At 34.0% G+C, this 19,540-nt stretch overlaps 1 protein-coding gene across 2 annotated transcripts in view; it reads right to left on the bottom strand.

Annotated features, from left to right (window-relative positions):
• The window catches only part of SHPRH (SNF2 histone linker PHD RING helicase), an 89,593-nt gene that overhangs the window by 46,293 nt on the left and 23,760 nt on the right, over window positions 1-19,540 (bottom strand). For both annotated transcript variants that reach the window (XM_044247127.1, XM_044247128.1), the window contains exons 10-16: window positions 17,882-18,133; window positions 16,962-17,040; window positions 10,816-10,979; window positions 10,454-10,710; window positions 9,190-9,311; window positions 1,926-2,014; window positions 238-330 (exon numbers count right to left, since the gene is read on the bottom strand). In XM_044247127.1, the coding sequence (XP_044103062.1) occupies window positions 238-330; window positions 1,926-2,014; window positions 9,190-9,311; window positions 10,454-10,710; window positions 10,816-10,979; window positions 16,962-17,040; window positions 17,882-18,133 (1,056 nt within the window). The remainder of the gene's footprint in view (window positions 1-237; window positions 331-1,925; window positions 2,015-9,189; window positions 9,312-10,453; window positions 10,711-10,815; window positions 10,980-16,961; window positions 17,041-17,881; window positions 18,134-19,540) is intronic.

The following is a 19,540-nucleotide window of genomic DNA, read 5'->3' as shown; positions in this document are numbered from 1 at the left end:
AAAAGTTACCATGTAATTTCAAGTAGATCACAAGAGAAGCAAAATAACATGGAGTACTGCAATTCTCTCCTATTCAAAATCACCAAAGCAAAATTTGGAAAATAAAAGCAGCAGGAAAACATACAATTACTTTCATTTAGATGTTGAATGCCCTAGGAAGTATTAACGATATGGGGGACAAAAATCTGAAAAAAAAAAAAAAAAAATCCTTTACAGACAGAATAAAAAAATAATTACCTCTTCCTCAAGTCTGCCATCTCGTAAGGTAGGAGGTATTCCTGGGTGTTTGGCTACCAACAGTTCCATCAAGTTATGGGTAGCATGAAGTCTCTACAAACACACAAAAGGCAGTAATTTTGAGAGCCAATGCAGTGGATTCTAAAGGAAGAATCTACTATTAATATGGAATAGAGAATACTAACACCACGACAAGATCAGGTCATTGAAAACTTTTCCTCTAACACAATTTGAGCACCAACCTCCTCAGAGAAAACCAAAACCAGTTTCATAGTAAAGGTCTTAATTCATGATGGCATAAACTGTCTTCAATTAAAATACACTGTCTTAAAAAATATTATGAAATATTTCTATGCATTTAGCTGAATGTGTAATATAGGTATATTTCTTCTAGTGTATGTGCTATTGTCTATATAGGGAACTATGACTATGCTAGGTAAGTCTACTAAAGTAGAAAGACTGCCCAGACTACATTGATTCCTCTCCTGGGAAATGAGTCTGCATAAACCTAGCAATTATGATAAAAATAAGGACAATAAAATATGACCTGGATCTGTTGAACTTAATGGCTGAAAAGGGGAGAAGCTAGAGGTAAAGATGGTATAGGAAAAAGGAGATAACTGCATCTATTTGGTATAAGCCAGGCTTCTCACTATGATACTTAGTCTGTAGCTGATTAAGAGGCTCCCTCTGGAGTCAAGGGCTGTGAGGAGAAATAAGTAATTTCCACCTGTTAACTTGACTCTTTACCTGGGAAGACAGCTAAGGGCTAAAGGATAATCAGGAAAAGAGTCCTGGTAAGATCGGATTTGCTGCTTGTGGTTTGAGACTATAAAGGTTTACTGGCTATGGATTTCAGTGAATCTGTAAATGACACTATGGAAACAAAGTAGTAGAAACTCTGCTCCTCTTCTCCATGTGTGCTTGGGGAAGAGGACTTCTGTTGCTTCCTGAACACGGTGGTGGAACACACTGGGGAGAACACCTGTCTCTTTCTATCCCCTTATATATTTTATCCCCCAAAAAAACCAACAGAGTGGCTAATCTGACTGAACAGAACCAAAACATTCAGTGGGCCATGGTTTACAGTATACAGGATTATTAAAACCCAAAGGAAGAAACAGGCTGACTGCTTACTCTTCACTTCTGGACTCAGGCATACTGGACTTAGCTGTCTTCTTGCCCACTTTTCTACTTCTGCTTCTTTTTTTCAGGAGCCTGTTACATTTCTATTTCTGCTTTCTTCCATGAGGCAAACACATTTGCTTAAGACTGAAGGCCTGACTTCTGTAATCCTCACCCATACAGAATGTAAGTAGGCTTATATTTAATTTTCTTCTCTTTCCCCCAAACACTGCTACTAATACTCGCTGAGGCACATGTGAACATGTGGGTCCCAAGGTCTTGATTGTGTTTGATAAAGAAGTTCCATCAAGGACTCAAGCCTAAACTTAGGAAGATTAATAAAAGTGGTCCTTATTTACCATTTAGGTACAGAGCTTTGTGTATATGATCCACTGGACAAGACTAAGAAAGAGAAGAGATTGAGTACTTAAAATAAATGTTATAATTCAAATACCCAGATTTTCCTAAGAGACTTCCAAAAATTAAATGAGAAGATCATCATGAAAAATTATTTTGTAAAAAATAAATAGACTATATACTTGAAATTGTTAGCGATCACTTACCTGGAGTGAATCCGTTTTGAGTTTTCCTTTGTGTTCCTCAGATGAACGCAACACTTCTCTGTACAGCTCTGCTGCCAAGGCATACTCACCTGAAGAATTAAAATGTATTTACAGCAAAAGAAAGCCATATATTTAGCTCCCAATGTGATCTAGTAATCTATTACCTAGAAATGTCTACTGTAAAATATAACAATGATTATACCCCACTATTTTTAAAAGAAAAGGAATTTGACTTGTATTAATATGATTGCACCAGTAAAAAAGCTGATGATTAACTCCATTTGCTAATTCCATAGCATAGAACACAAATCAGATATACTTACGCTTTAATATTATACTGAAAAACAAACTGAATAAACTCTTTTTAGATGACTTTCCTCTTACTGATGTTAAAGGGTGCCAATTAGTGGTCATTTTGATGCTTGAAATTAAGAACAACTTTATAAATAAATATTCAAAACACTATGATCAACCTACACATAATTCTCAGATAAATAATATTCTCTTTTCAAAACTACCATACTTATAAAATATGGTAAAATGACTAAGCTTTAATATAAACAGTTGAAATTTGAACTATTCACTATATCTTTTTTAAAATTTTTACTTAAAAAATACATGCCTTCTGGGAAACACATAAAAATAGGCATATTCATTAAGTTTATAAGCTTAAGCCAAATATAGAAATACCCATTCTTTGCCACTTGATGGCACTAACATTTCCAAGTAAATAAATAGTACTGAATTTGATACGTACCAAGCAAATTTTCTCAAAAAAATATGTGCAGAAAACACATTGTACCAAGTTGGGATAGTACTATGTTTTTAAAACCATAATCAGTGAGGACCTTAGAACATACATTATATATCATACATATATGTTTGTATATAATACAAACAAATCCCTTGAGTTTGCAGTTTATTTTACATTTCTTTTAGAAGTCAAAACCCACAAATTTCTCTGGGCAACTAATTTCTTTAAAGTTTTATCAGGTAAATTAAAAGAAAATTGGTAAATTCTCTCCATGGCAACTCAAACAGAGTGGTGGATTAATAATCTTTGTGTGGTCAAAAGAATTGGAATTAATAAAAAAATGCCTTTCTAGTTCCAACAGCATAATACTAAATACATACATTTTGTGAAAAGTGTAGATATAAAGAAGCATTTGTATACACGAAGTTATAAAATGCTTAAAACTGTACATTACTTCAGCATTATGAAATACTTACATGATTTTAAGAACTATATTCTACTGTGTTAGAGAGACTAAAATCAAATTATCTAAACCAAAGCTATTAAAGATTTTAAAGGTAGATTTTATAAAAAGGCACATTTACATCAGTAATTTCCTCATTGTGTATAAGAATGGCCCCAAAGTTATTATGACATCAAAGCTATAAAACTATGCAATCTTATTAAAAATGCAGTAATAGATGAGTAACAATAGACTCTGTTGAACAGGGTATTCAATGATTCATTAAAGTTGCAAAAACGTAAGTTTAGTTCAGCCAGAAAAGTTATCAGAAAAATTAGAATAAATTTCTGCAAAGAATGAGCAATTCTAAAATAAAGACAGAGGCACTGAGCTCACTGCAGGTTTATTATAAAAGTAAGCTGAGGTCATGGAAATGAAGCTAATGAGTAAATGAAGTAATAGAAAGATGGCTGTACAATTTCATACTCTCGGTATCAGTGTATGAATGAGAATTCCACTTGTTTCTACATCCTTGACAACATTTAATCTGTTTAATTTAAGCCATTTCAATAAAGGCATATATAGGGATATTCATGTGGTTTGCCTATACTTAATGACTAATGATGATATTTTCACATGCTTTTTGGCATCTCTATATATTGACTGAAATCTGTCCAAACATTTTGCCTATTTGTTGTCCTATCATTTGTTTTTAATAGTTCTTTTCATATTCTGAATACACATCCTTTCTCAGTCTTGTGATTTGCAAATATCTTCTCTATTCAATGCCTTATCTTTTTATTTTCTTAAGAATGCCTTTTGAGAAGTAGAGGTTATTAATTTTTTAAAGATTTTATTTATTTATTTGACAGAGAGAGAGGTAGAGAGGCAGGCAGAGAGAGGGGGAAGCAGACTCCCTGTTGAGCAGAGAGCCCAATGTGGGCCTCGATCCCAGGACCCTGAGATCATGACCTGAGCTGAAGGTAAAGGCTTAATTCACTGAGCCATCTAGGTGCCCTAAGAGGTTATTATTTTGATGAAGTGAAATGTTATCAGTTTTTTATGGACTGTGCTTTTGGTGTCATCTCTAAATCTCTACCTAATCCTTAATCACAATCTTTTTTTTTAATCTTTGTGTCTTTCTCTAAGTTTTATAGTTTTAGGTTTTAATTTTGGTTTACTATCATCTGTATTATGAACTTTCTATATGGTGCAACACTGAAGTTTTATATATTTTTTTTGAATAAAGGTATCTAATTGTTCTAGCACCATTTACAGAAAATACTAACTTCTTCACTGAAATACTTTTGTATCTTTGCCGAAAAATCAAATGAACATAAAATAGTAAGTGGGACTCTTTCTGGACTCTGTTCTGGTCCATTGGGTCTACTCGCTTATCTTTATGCCTATGTCACACTGTCCTGATTATTGCAGCTTTAAAATAAATTTTGATTCAGGTAGTGTAAATCTTCCAATTGTTTTATGCTTTTCTGAAGTTGTTTTGCCCATTCTAGGTGAATTTCAGAATCAGCCTGCCAACTGCTATAAATAGCCTGCTGAAATTTTGACTGGAAAATTCTGATTGCATTAACTATGCATCAATTTAGGATGAATCAGCATGTTAACAGTAATGAGTTTTCTGATCCATGAATATGGTATTAAGTAGGTATTCTTTAAATTTTCCTCAGCAATGTTTGTAATTTTCAATGTTTCTGTGAATACTATAAACATCTTACACATCTCTTTTCAAGTTGATGCTTAAGTATTTCTTATTTTGTTTTGATACTACTATGAATGCCACTGTCATAATTTCTAACTGTTCATTTCTAGCATATAGGAGTAAAATAATTTTTTTAAAAGATGTTATTTATTTATATGACACAGAGAGACACAGCAAGAGAGGGAACACAAGCAGGGGGATGTGAGAGGGAGAAGCAGGCTTCCTGACGAGAGGGAGCCTTGATGCGGGGCTCGACCCCAGGCCCCTGAGATCATGATCTAAGCTGAAGGCAGTGGCTTAACTCACTGAGCCACCCAGGCGCCCCAAAATAAATTTTTATATACTCTTCTTGTATGATGTAACTTTTCAGAACTCACTTACTAGTTTTAGTAGTTTTCCTACATGGACAATCATATTGTAGTAAATAAAGACAGTTTTACTTTTTTTCCTATTTAAACCGGCAACTTTTATTTCTTTTGTTTTAACAGCACTGGAGAGAATTCAGATACAATGTTGAAGAGAAGTGGTGATGGGACATTCTTCATTGTTCATGATCTTAGAAAAACATTCAGTTTTCAACCATTAAGTATAGCATTGACTGTAAATTTTTTATAGATGTCTTTTATCAAAGTGAGAAAGTTTTCTTTCTGAAAAGAAAGAAAAGACTGCTGCCAGACTGCTGAAAAGTTTTTAATCAGGAATAGACATGACTTTAGTCAAGTACTTTTCCTACATTTATTGAGATGTTTGCAAGGTTTTTCCTTCTTAGTTGTTAATTTGGTGAATCATATTAATTAATTTTTTTTTAAAGATTTTATTTATTTATTTGACAGAGAGAGAGATCACAAGTAGGCAGAGAGGCAGGCAGAGACAGAGGAAGCAGGCTCCTCGCAAAGCAGAGAGCCCTTTGCGGAACTTGATCCCAGGACCCTGAGATCATGACTTGAGCCGAAGGCAGAGGCTTAACCCACTGAGCCACCCAGGTGCCCTCATATTAATTAATTTTTGAATATTAAGCCAACCCTGCATTCCCAGAATAAATTCCACTTGGTCATAACATAATTATTTTTATATATTATTGGATTCATTTTGTTAAAATTTTTTTAAAATTTTGCATCTATTGTTTCTGAGTGATACTGGTCTATGGTTTCATAATCAGGATGATGCCTCAAGATAAGCTGGAAATTATTCTTTCCTTTTTAATTTTCTGTAAGAGTTTATACAGATTTGATATTCCTTCCTTAAATTTGTTTGATAAAATTCACCAAGAAAATAATCTGGGCCTAGAATTTTCTTTGTGGTTAAGTTTTTTAGCAATAAAATTAATGTCTTGAATAGATACAGTGCTATGCAGGTTATCTATTTCCAGTCAGTTTTGGTGGTTTGCCTTGCTGAGTAAGCTTTGGTAGTTTGTACTTCTAAAGTATTTGTTTACATAAGTTGTCATTTTTCTGCCATACAGTTGTTCATAAAATTCTTTTATAATCTTTTAAATATCTGTACACTCTGTAACGATGTCACCTCTCTCATTACTGATTCTTGATAACAGTAATTTGTGTCATTTCTTCTTCCCTAAACAGTTCGACTAAAGGTTTATAACCATTGATCTTCGCAAAGAATCAGTTTTTTATTTCATCGTTTCTCTCTACAGGTTTTGTTTTCCTTTTAATTGATTTCTGCATTATCTTTATTATATTCCGGTTTTTGCTGACTTGGTATTTCTTTTTTTAGTTTCTTAAGGTACAAGCTGATGCTAATGATTTACAACTTTTTTCCAAGTTGGTGTTCAGTTTCCCTTTTAATTACTGATCAAGACTCTACAATTCTCAATGCTATGTTTTCAATTTACTTCACTTCAAAACACTTGCCAGTTTCCCTTTTGATTTGTTCTTTAACCCAAAGGTTATTCAGAATTATTTTAATTAGTTTCAAAATATTTGGGGACTTTCCAGTTTGACATCATTTTCTTTCTTTGACGTCCAATTTAAATCTAGTGTAGTCAGAGAATGTATTTAAGACTTGCATCCTCTTAAATTTTCTGAATTGGTTTATAGCCCAGAACATGCTTTGTCTTGGTAAACACTCCATGTGCACTTGAAAAGAATACGTATTATTTGGTGGGGTAAAGTGTATTTTAACTGTTGACTATGTCAATTGGTTGTTAGTGTTGAGTTTTCCATGCCTCTATTTTGTCTTCTTGCTCTGTCAATAATTGGAAGAAGGATGTTGAAATCTCTGACTATAACTGTAGTTCTGCCTATTTCTCACTATAGTTTTATCAGTTCGTGTTTTATTTTGAAGCCTTGGTTTTAGGTGCATAAACATTTAGGATTATTTTCCAGTGATAGAATAACACTGTATCTTTGGAGTATTCTTGCCTAGTGGTAATAGAGTCACTCCAGCTTTCTTTTGATTGGTGTAAATATGGCATATCTTTTTTTTATCCTTTTACATTTGCATCTTTAAATAAAAAGAGGTTTCTTGTAAATAATGTATTATCAGACATTGTTTTTTAAAATCCATTCTGAAAATCTCTGCCTAAAGGGGCATTTAGACCACTGCATCTAATGGGACCACTGATATGCTGATATGGGTTTAAATCTACTATGTGAACATGTTCCCACAGTGCCCACTGATATGAGTTTAAATCTACTATCTTGCTGTTTGTTTTATATTTGTCTCAGCTGTTCTTTGTTTTACTGTTTTTTCTTCTTTAAGATTTTTCATTATTACCTTTTAACTCATCTTTTAGATTACCTCTAACTTTTTGTTGTGTTTTCAGTAGTTGCTTTAGGTTATTTACATAGCATGTATCTTTGATTTGTCAGTCTACTGTCATGATATTACACCACTTCATATATAGTATAAAAACTTTACAACATTACATGCCTGTCTGTTCTCCTCCCAGATATTGTGCTGTTATTGTTCTATACTTTACAATTTCATGTTATAACTTTGTATGTAATATTCATTTTTGTAACATAACTTTGTATTTCTTCATGTATTTTTCTTCAGAGACTTTAGTACATTTATATTACATTACTTGAAGTTATCTACACTCTTACTGATGGTCTTTTCAAATTTTTCAGTCTTTATCCTGTTTTTCATGTTGAATGGCTTCTATTGCTACTTTATTCTTTAATTTTTATGATTTTTTTCTCTACTGTGTCTAACCCATTATTAAGTGTATTTTTTAATCAAATACTGAAATGCACATCTTTAGAAGTCTAAAATAATGTTTCAATGTCTCTACCTAACATGTTTAATTTTTTTTCTCTCTCTCTTTTTTTTTTTTTTTTAAGAATTTTATTTATTTATTTGACAGAGAGAGATCACAAGTAGGCAGAGAGGCAGGCAGAGAGAGAGGAAGGGAAGCAGGCCCCTGCTGAGCAGAGAGCCCGATGTGGGACTTGATCCCAGGACCTTGAGATCATGACCTGAGCCGAAGGCAGTGGCTTAACCCACTGAGACACCCAGGCGCCCAATTTTTTTTTCTCTTGAGGCTATAAAATACAGCTTAATGGTTCTCCTATTTATGTGGCAAGGGTTTTACTAAATGGTGCTCATTAAAAGAGCTAGTTAAGTACCTTCTGCTTTGGCCATTACAAAATAACAGGGAATATGAATTTACCTTCCTTTCTGAAACAAGTAAAATAACATGCAAAACTATGAAACAACAGACTGTCACTAGACATTAGGCAATAAAAAATGGTAATCCCTGAGATGAGAAACACCAATTAAACATTTTTCCATGAAAGATTCCCTTTTAATGTGCTTAATTTTGTGCATAACAGTAAAAGTGTAACTATAACCATACACAGTGTATATCTGTCTATTTCTCCTTGTTAAGAATTTAAGCTCCACGAGATCAAAGACCTTACTCGGCTTTACTGTATTATTACAAGATCGTAACTGGTACAGAACACTCTAATATGCACTGAAAGAATGAATTTACAAACATTATTTTGTAAATCGATGACTAAGATGCCCTGAATGTGTCAAAATTTAACCATATTCTTCTATTTCTAAATATTTTGCTTGATTTCAGTTGTTCACTACTACAGATTAAGGTTAATAATTTATTGCCAAATTTTGTTCAAAACCTACTTTCCCTAATCAACAACAACAACAAACTTCTAAAGTGGAAATGTTTGGTGAAAGCATATGTAAACTTTGAAAGTTTTTCAAATGTTCAGCATAAGTACTTTCCATATGTTTAAACCTACCTAAATTAAGATCAGTAGTGTGTGAGACTCTCTTTCTTCGGGGGATTTTGATTTCTACTATAACTAATCCGTCTCATTAAGTATTTAGAAGAATCAGAGATAACAAAGCAATCACCTTCTACCTTTAATGATGTGGATGCCTGCTAAGCCATTGAGAGCACAAACTAGCTGCCGATGTGCTTCTTCACATTCAGTTCCACATTTCTTCTGCAGAGATGTCAGCAGCTCTTCCATTGTCATAGTGCTAAAAGAAAAGGCAGATTTTTCAGAACTGAAAAGAAAATCTTAGATTAGAGTATTTCATCACATAAGATCAAGAGTATTAGACTCTTAAACAGTCGGTGTCTATCCTCAGATCTTTCTCTTAACCTCCATTTTTATCACTATCACTTTTAACTCAATTACTTCTTACTATTTTAGCAAGCATTCTATCTGATACCATCATTCTTTCCTTTTTCCCCGTTTAGTCAATGGAGAAGGGAACTACAAAATTTTCCTAATATATGAAGTACATGATATATTTGAAACACTATGGGTGTCAGAAGGTAAGATTAAGTGTAAATCCCTAGTATTATGATATTATGATTTAACTAATCTCCATGGGCCTGAATTTCTTTTTATCCATAAAAAAAAAATACTTTTCAAGGATCAGATCAAATGCCATTTCCACCAAAAGGATGTCTAACATGAACACAGCAATTATTTCCACATTGTGTCTGTAGCCATTTATATGTATCTCTTATAAAATATGTTTATTTGCCTTACATTATAGAAATTTATAATCTTTGTCATCTCCTTTATTTGCCTACCAACTGCATAAGGGCAAAGACAAAAAAAAAATTCCTTTTCATATTTCTTAATAATACCTCATCTTTTTAATACCAGGTGCTAAAAAAAAAGGCCAGTTGCTGAGTCACACAGTCTGATGAAGAAAAACTTTCTGGCACAATCAACTACGGTGAACATAAATGCCTTATTAGGATGAAATAATCAAACAGACAGACTTAGCACAATTACAAATAAAATATGTAATGGTACTCTAACTCATCTAACTCCCTAATGTGGGAACCAAAAGATAGAATAAGAACAAAAGTATCTGTCATATCTCAAGTATAACAAAACAAAACAAACAAAAAAACCAGAACAAAACAACAAAAGCCCAAAATAGTTCTAACTTTAAAAGAAACGTTTAAAACCATGAAACTAAGTGTGGTAATGTGACTCTTTCATAAATGGAGTTCCACACCAAAGAAAAACCACATTACTAAAAATAACTGGCAAGTCTGTTAAAACACCCCTGAATGAAACTGTGGGCTAGGTAGCTAATAGCTTCCTGTCTATCACTACTACATTATCAATTGCAGTATAAGGAAACGATAATAAAACCTTTTTTGGAGTGGCAAGAATTCCCCACGAACCGCCTGTGGGTGGCAGCAGGCCTGCCTGAGCCTCAGCAGTGGATACAGGATAGAGGTAACCGTCCTTCGGTCCAGGCTGCTGAGCTTCAGTGCCCAGTCAGAAATCTTCCTGAGTTTTACTACAGCATCCTGGCAGCATACTTCATGCTGACGGTGATAGAAATGCCTTTCCACTGGAGAAAAGTGAAGCCAGTGGATTTCTTCTGTCTGAGGAGGTATCTGGATCTGTCGGGAGAGGAAAAAAATGATTTCACCTGAAAATTTAACTTCCATCCCAACCCTTGTCTTCTCTTGTAATGTCCTTAATCAGTAAAAACTTATCCTACTGACTTGGTCAATCACATCTTTCTTTGCAGATCTCCAGAGTATCTCGGCAATAAAGCTGTAGAGGAGCTGAGGATTCTTCTTGCAGTAAGGGCGATAAAGAAGTCGAACCCACCAGTGTTTGACACAGTAAGGTTCAATACCAAGAAAGACCACCAACCCAAAAAGATCTGAGAACAAAATAAGAAAAGAGCATATTGAGAATAAATGTTTCTATATTTCCTCATTACTATTCTGAATAACCACTTTCACAGACATTATACATTACATGGTATTTTCCACAAATTAAAATATGGATTGTATGGACTCTTTTTTTTTTTTTTTAAAGATTTTTATTTATTTATTTGACAGACAGAGATCACAGTAGACAGAGAGGCAGGCAGAGAGAGAAGGAAGCAGGCTCCCTGCTGAGCAGAGAGCCCGATGCGGGACTCGATCCCAGGACCCCGAGTTCATGACCTGAGCTGAAGGCAGTGGCTTAACCCACTGAGCCACCCAGGCGCCCCGGATTGTATAGACTCTTGAATCTGGAAGTTAACTCCACTTTGATTTACATTTCTGGGTATTTATTTTGCTCTAGATTTTGTGCTAGGAGCTAAAATGTGAAACCATTACATAAACCTTCTACTTAATTCAAAAGACCAGAATCTCCATCAGAAGTAAAACTAGCAAATGACTCACTAGTGTGAACCTGATCAAGAGATACATAAAAAGAGTCAGACACTGAAACTACTACATGTAAGACTTGCTGGATTTGAAAATAAGTTTGAATGACATAGGTGATAATTCATTACACTTTTTGGTCTAATGATTCTACTTTGGGGAAATAAGACTAAAACTGATTAAAAAATAGAGACAAGATTAACCCAAATGATGATATTCATAGCAACAACAAACAAAATAAAAATGATTCCAATAAAGGGATGATAAAATGATAAATAATGAATGATGAAAGAAATTACATAGTATTCTCCATAACACAAAAGTTTTCTTTTTCTGATCCAGTATGTCCTGTGTTTGTTAGATTTACTGCATGGTACTTATGTATTTCACGATTGGGCACACTCAATTTTATATACTATTTTCTGCTCACTTAACATACCCTACACAGTTTTCACATTTATGATGAATTTTTAAAACATGGAAAACTGCTTAAGATACAATGAAAAAGGCGCCTGGGTGGCTCAGTGGGTTAAGCCGCTGCCTTCGGCTCAGGTCATGATCTCAGGGTCCTGGGATCGAGTCCCACATCGGGCTCTCTGCTCAGCAGGGAGCCTGCTTCCCTCTCTCTCTCTCTGCCTGCCTCTCTGCCTACTTGTGATTTCTCTCTGTCAAATAAATAAATAAAATCTAAAAAAAAAAAAAAGATACAATGAAAAAAAGAATACAAAATGATGCATTGTAGTATGAGGATAAATATATAAACCTTTATATTAAAAATGGAATAGTGGATGTATCTTCAAATGAAGATTATGGCTGAGTGTAATTTTCTTGCTATTTTTTTTATTGTTGAACATGTTCACATTGGGCTATACTCTTTAGAAATCATGAAAATTGTTTTTACACATATTCTGAATATGCCCAACAAGTATTTAGGTTGAATTAAGTTACTCTGATGATTGCTGACAGTTAACATCTGAAAGACACAATGCCTATATGCAGATATCAACGGATATATTATATACATTTCTGTTAAAATCAATCTAGTTGCCTAGGTGCTACCTCTTCGAGGCCTAAAGATGCCAAAATCTGCCAAAATCAAATTCGTAATCTCTTTGCCCAAACATGCTTCTCTTCTAGTGCTATTGTAAATAATGTTGCTGTCCATGGATACAAGTCGGAAATCTTGGCATCTCCTGATCACTGCTAAGCCTTATTACTTTTTTTCTTATCCACTTTTTCCATTTCTTCAGGACAGTCCTACTTCAAATTAGAAGTGTCAGCATCACTTATCTAGATTACCTACTGTAGCCAACTTGAGATGATCCCCAACCACTCACTCTGTTTATATCCTTTCAATAGCTTCTACTTTTCACTAAGAAATTAAAATTCTTTATCATGGCCTATAGAATCTTCTGTGGTCTGGTCTATATTCAACTATATAGTCTCTCAACCTACTGTGTTTTCCCTAGCTCTTTTATTATAGCCACACTGATCCCTTCTGTTCTCCTCCTGCCTGATCATCTTTATACTTTATTTCCTTTACAACAGAGAATTCTTCCCTCCCTCTTTACCTAGCTCATATCAATATTTCAGATCTTGGCTCAGCCATCATTTCCTTCTGTATCTCTATTATGTGATGTCACAGAACCAGACATCTTTACTGAGCCTATTATAGCTTGAATTCTATATTTATTTCATACATTAAAGTTACCTTGACTGCAATCTTATACTTGTCTGAGTAATTAACAAATATATCTTCCCTTTAAGCTATAAGCTCAAGAAGGTCAGGGACCTTGTCTATTTTTTTTGCTATTATACTTCACAAAGAATAAATGAACCAATAAATGTACCACAAAGTACTCAAAGAAGCTAAAATGAATACATGAATATATAAATGGATAATAAGAAAACCAAAAAGCACTGAAAGCAGCTACTATTTATTGAATATTTAGTATCTGGCAGGTACTGTACTCTGCTTTTTGTATACTTCATTATAATTAATCTTAAAACATCTTACTTACAAATTAGGGAAAACAAAAATGTGAATGTTTATCTAACTTCTTTATGGATATAAAATTCAATATGTAGTCAACCTGGTTGTTGCAGAGTGGTACAATTTTGCCCTGAGGGGATATCTGGCAAGGTCCAAAATATATTTGTACGTGTCAGAACCACAGAAGTGTTACTGCCATCTAGTGGGTGGAAGCCAAATATTTTAAGATGCATAACACCAGTCCCAACAAAAAAAAATACCTAGTCCCAAATGTCAACAGAGTAAAGGCTGAGAAACCCTGTTCTAAAATCAAAACAAAAACAAATGATACTACCACTTCCAACTGCAACATAGTAAGTCCTGGCAGGCTAAGATTTCTACAACAACTACAAAAAGAAGAGATACAATGAAGAATCATAATGTTAGACATCAGGGAATTATGGAAGCAAAAATGAAGGATGAACTATACTTCCAGAAAGTTTAGAAAAGCTCTTTTTCAAGTAGTTTGGGCTTGAGGAAACTTTTGGGGCTGATCATCATAATTGTGTAAATAGATTCACAGATATATATGTATGTCAAAAGCTCACAAATTTTATATTTTAAATATTTACAGTTTTATTATATGTCATTTATACCTCAATAAAGCTGTACAGACATATCTCCAAAGAAGACATACAGATAGCAAACAGATACATGAAAAGATGCTCAACATCACTTATTATCAGGGAAATGCAAATCAAAACCACAAAGAGAGAGCATCTCACACCAGTCAGAATAGCTAAAATCAGAAACACAAGAAACAACCAATGTTGGTGAGGATGCAGAGAAAAAGAAAGTCTTGGTGGGAATGAAAACTGATATAGCCACTGTGGAAAACAGTATGGAAGTTCCTGAAAAAAATGAAATATACTGGATCTCATAGGATCCAGTAATTCCACTACTGGGTAGTTACCCAAAGAAAACAAAAACATTAATTCAAAAAGATGTATGTATCCCTATATTTATTGCAGCCTTATTTACAACAGCCAAATTGTGAAAGTGTCCATCAATAGGTGAATGGATAAAGAAGATGTGTGGTATATATATATATATATGTATTATTTATATTAATACATATATATACACACACACACATATGTATATGTGTATATATATATATATGAATATTACTCAGCCATAAAAAAGGAATGCAATCTTACCCTATGCAACAACATGAATGGACCTAGAGCGTATATAGTGCTAAGTGAAATGAGTCAGTCAGAAAAAGGTATACTTTAAGATTTCACTCATATGTGGAATTTAAGAAACAAAACAAATGAAAAAAAAAAAAAAAGACAAACAATAAAACAGACTCTTAAATACCGAAAACAAACTGATCGTTACCAGAAGGGAGGTGGGGGTGGGTGGGTGAAATGGTGAAGGGGATTAAGTGTACACTTACCATGATGAACACTGAGTAATGTATACATATAATTGCTGAATCACTATACTGTAAACCTAAAATTAATGTAACACTAGATGAATTATATAGTTGAACTATATATATTTCATATATAGATGAATACTATAGTGGAATTAAAAAATATACTCAAGAATTTGTTAAATCGTGTAAGTGCTTACACATCTGCCAAACCTTATATATCCAAAAAACCTACCCAGGAAACTGAGGAATCATTGTCCATATTCTTTCAATGTTAAAATTAAAAAAATGTAAATCTGATACTCATTTTCTTTTTCTTGTATCCTCTCAGCTAACTTTTGAGTCTAATGAGATCTTATTAACAACTAAACATCTATAATTTGGGCAATTTCCAAATGTAATAGCAGACCACTAAATTTGGCCTTTTAGTTAGCCTGATATTCTTGTACAAATGGGTATCTTAATGTAATTTACTAAAATTATCCAAATATTTAACTTACATTTATAATTATACAAATTTATATCATAATTTATAATATAATTAAAATATAGTTAGCCTGATATTATTGTACAAATAGGTATCTTAATGTAATTTACTAAAATTATACATTTAATTTATATTTACAATTATACAAATTTATATAATTTATATTAATTACTATATATTATAAATTATAATAATTTAAAATTATACACATACTTAAATACATACTTATAACCTTCCTAGAAAACACTTTGCTCCTAAAATTAATCATCAAAAAGTAATTGTTTTTCAGATCACAGTAATGAATGCTGATATTTTTATTTTTAAAAGTGGCAAGTTATGCTGTTGAAAACAATGTATAAAAACCTGAATTTCCAGAAAGAATTTTTTTATATAGAAAGATAAGCTTTAAGGATGAACATCTGTCACAGAACTTCAAGAATATCTACATTTTATAATTATATTTTAATGACAACTTTTCTGAAAATTTATTACGTAAAACATTTAGTAAAACTTTTAGTTTTAAATATTCACAACTTGAGGGTGCCTGGGTGGCTTAGTGGGTTAAAGCCTCTGCTCAGGTCATGATCCCAGGGTCCTGGGATCGAGCCCCGCATTGGGCTCTGTGCTCAGCAGAGAGCCTGCTTTCCCCCTCCCCCCCGCCTGCCTCTCTGCTTGCTTGTGATCTCTATCTGTCAAATAAATAAATAAAATATTTTTTAAAAATATTCACAACTTGAAAAAAATTTGTAAAAATGCAGTGTCTGCTCTATAGAAGAGTAAGTTATATAGGTGAGATGAATGCAGAAGCATGAGTTAAAATGTGTGTGTGGGAGTGGGCGAGAGCCTGACACAATCTAAATGTCCAAGAGGAACAGCTGAAGGAATGATGGTGTAAGCATGTGGAGTGGTATTTTATAAAAGCTATGAATAGGGGCGCCTGGGTGGCTCAGTGGGTTAAGTCTCTGCCTTTGGCTCAGGTCATGATCCCAGGGTCCTGGGATCGAGCCCCACGTCTGGCTCTCTGCTTGGCAGGGAGTCTGCTTCCTCCTCTCTTTCTGCCTGCCCCTCTGCCTACTTGTGATCTCTGTCTATCAAGTAAATAAATAAAATCTTTAAAAAAAAATTAAAAAAAAAAAGGCTATGAATACTTTGTAACTTCTACAATTAATAAAATTGTGATCCCACTATTTATGGGTCAGCCAATGAAAATTATGATCCTTATTTTTATAGACAGAGCCAACTGAAATTAATCCTCTTCCCTCTCCTCTTTTTTCTTAGGTTCTTTCTGTTTTATATGTACCATTTTGGAACTCTGAGTTCAGTTGAGACCTGCATCTACACTGCTGAGGAGGGCACAATGACTGTTCAACTTAGGACCATGGGACTACTCACTGTGTATCTGTCCTCATAAATAAGAACAAAAACCACCTAATTACATTTCAAAGACAAATGCTTGAAACCACTAGGAGTGAAATACAAATATATGTATAATCACTTAAGTAAGGATTTCAACAAAGGTTAAACATACTTGTTCTTAAGAAAAGCAAGCTTTTTAAATACATGCAAAATGTGAGGAAAGCACACATTACCCTCTAGTCCTCTCTGCACTGGAGTGCCACTGATGCACCAGCGATTAATCCCACTCAAGCGCTGAGCCATTTCTGCTGCCTAACAAGAGAGAAATATCAAAGAAAAAGAAAAAGAAAAAAAAAAAAAGGACAGGGCAAATCAGGAATATGTTTACTCCTGAAAACAGCCCATGAAAAGCCATGCTTCAGGTCAGACATATCCACTCTTATTCAACACTTATCACACACAAATTTGAATGTCAAAATCACTGGGTCATCTTCTAGCACAGTGGCTCTCATTAGTAGCAGGCTCCCACGTGCCCTCTCAAAAGAGGAAGGGTAGTTCAAGTTCATGTAAAATGAAAAAGTTCTCTGAATGACTGATATATCCCCTAAACCACCCCATCCTTCATATGTGAACTAATATATTAATAGATGAGATTCACAAATTGAATTTAGGTTACAAACTGGCCAAAGAAGATGTAATAAAGATATATAATGAACAAAGGCTGAATCAATACTTCGTCTAAAGTAGCATGATCTGCTATGATATGGTCTCTCCGATAAAAAACTGCTGAACTTTGGCCCAAAGCTATCAAAGCCTACATGATGAGATTTCCACTTAGCGGAAATGGCTTATTAAAGTCCCCAAACAGGTTTAATTTCATCTGCACCATACAAAAACTGCCATCTTATTCAAATATGCATAGGCATTGCAAACAGAGCAATAATTCACATAGTACCAAAATAATTCCTAAGGGTTATGTAGTTCATGGCACAAAAGAAAAGCAAATGAATGGTGTTTAACAGCAAACTTTTGGCCAGTATCAATACTGTGGGTCAATTACACTTAAATTACTAAATTTTTTATGGACAGCTTCCCCAATCTCTTTCCCTTTTTCTCTTCCCCAGTGCTCAAAAGATTTTGCAGAAATTCTCACTTTTACAGCAGGGCATTCAACCATCTGGGCTTCATCAAGGCAGATCCTCCACCACTCCACAGCTACAAGGGGGCTGGGAATGGCCATATAGCGCTTCTGGTTCCGTAGGCGACGCCCATCCTCACTGTTGCTGTGTGGGATATCTACATAGTTTAGTTCTGAACGAAGGACATCGTAGGTAATGATAACTATATCCTGTTCAGCCAAAAAATGAGGTTGTAAAAAACCGTCTTTCTTCACTCCTTGGTATACCTAGGCAATAATCAGCACAGACAAAATTATTGCACAAAGGCTCATCAAAAGATAACTAAAACATTCATTCTTTAAATGCTTACCAAGTCCTTTCTATTTGTTTAGTACCAAACATGCTGGGAGATACATTCCACACAGCCTAGACAAAGATACATTTTAGGGCGAAAGACCAATGACATAAGCAATGTGAAAGGAAATAACAGAAGTAAAAATGGTAGCAAAGGAGAAAGACCAATGTTGGAACTGAGAAGGTAAATTCAGAGAGGAGTGAAAATTTGAGGTGGATCTTGAAGAACATTTAGGTGTTCTCCCTGGTGGAGCAAGGGGAAAAGGACGTCTAGGTAGGTAGGTAGGTAGGTAGGTACAAGAGCACAAAGGTATGAAGTAGAACAGTAAGGGCTATGATTTAGTGAATGCTTTTTATGTTGCAGACACTAAGCTGAGCTTTATCTCTTAGCTTCAATAACAATCTTGTTAGTAATTATTATTCCCATCCCACACATAAGAAACATGAAGTTTCTTGCTCAAACTGGCAGAGCCCAGATTTAAACCAACATTTATTTATCCCACAACACAGAGCTCATCAATGGTAAAGATGGTATTTTACTTATTACTGTATTCTCTCTCCATGTCTATGATAGTAGCTGAAATATTGAAAATCTTAAATGACATTTGTGTGGAAAGAAGGAAGGAAGAAGAAAGGGAGAGAAGAATACTGACATAACTCAACAAAATGGGTTTTGGGGGAATATACCTTAACATAGCAAAGGCCATAAATGACAAACCCACAGCTAACATTGTACTCAATGGTGAAAAACTAAAAGCTTTCCGTCTAGGATCAAGAATAAGAGAAGGATGTCTGTTCTCACCACTTTTATTCAACATAGTATTGAAAGTCCTAGCTGCAGCAATCAGATTAGAAAAAGAAATAAAAAGTACCCAAACTGGTCCAAGTTGGTAAGAAAGAAGAATAACTGTCACTATTATCAGATGATGTAAAAGAACATATAGAAAACCCTAAAGATTCCACCTAAAAACTATCAGAACCAATTTGTCAGAACTAATTTATCTATTTTATACACAAAAAAAAATAACAGAAAGAGAAATTAGGAAAATGGTCCCATTTACAATTATATCAAAATGAAAAAAAATCTAATAATCAATTTAACCAAGGAGGTGAAAAACCTGTATCTGAAAACAGTAAGCCATTGGCTACAGAAATTGAAGATGAAATAAACAAATGGAAAGATAAACCATGGCCGTGGATTGAAAAAAATTAATACTGTTAAAATGTCCATTGTACCCAAAGCAATCCACAGATTCACTGCAATCCCTATCAGACTACCAAAAGCATTTCTTTCTGTTGGTATTCTGTATTTGTTCTGAACAACAAATAGAACAAATAAT

The sequence above is a fragment of the Neovison vison genome, chromosome 1, assembly GCF_020171115.1.
Source record: "Neovison vison isolate M4711 chromosome 1, ASM_NN_V1, whole genome shotgun sequence".
Taxonomy (NCBI): Eukaryota; Metazoa; Chordata; class Mammalia; order Carnivora; family Mustelidae; genus Neogale; species Neogale vison.
Note: the sequence above shows the minus strand (reverse complement) of the source record. Positions and strands in the feature narration are given on the sequence as shown.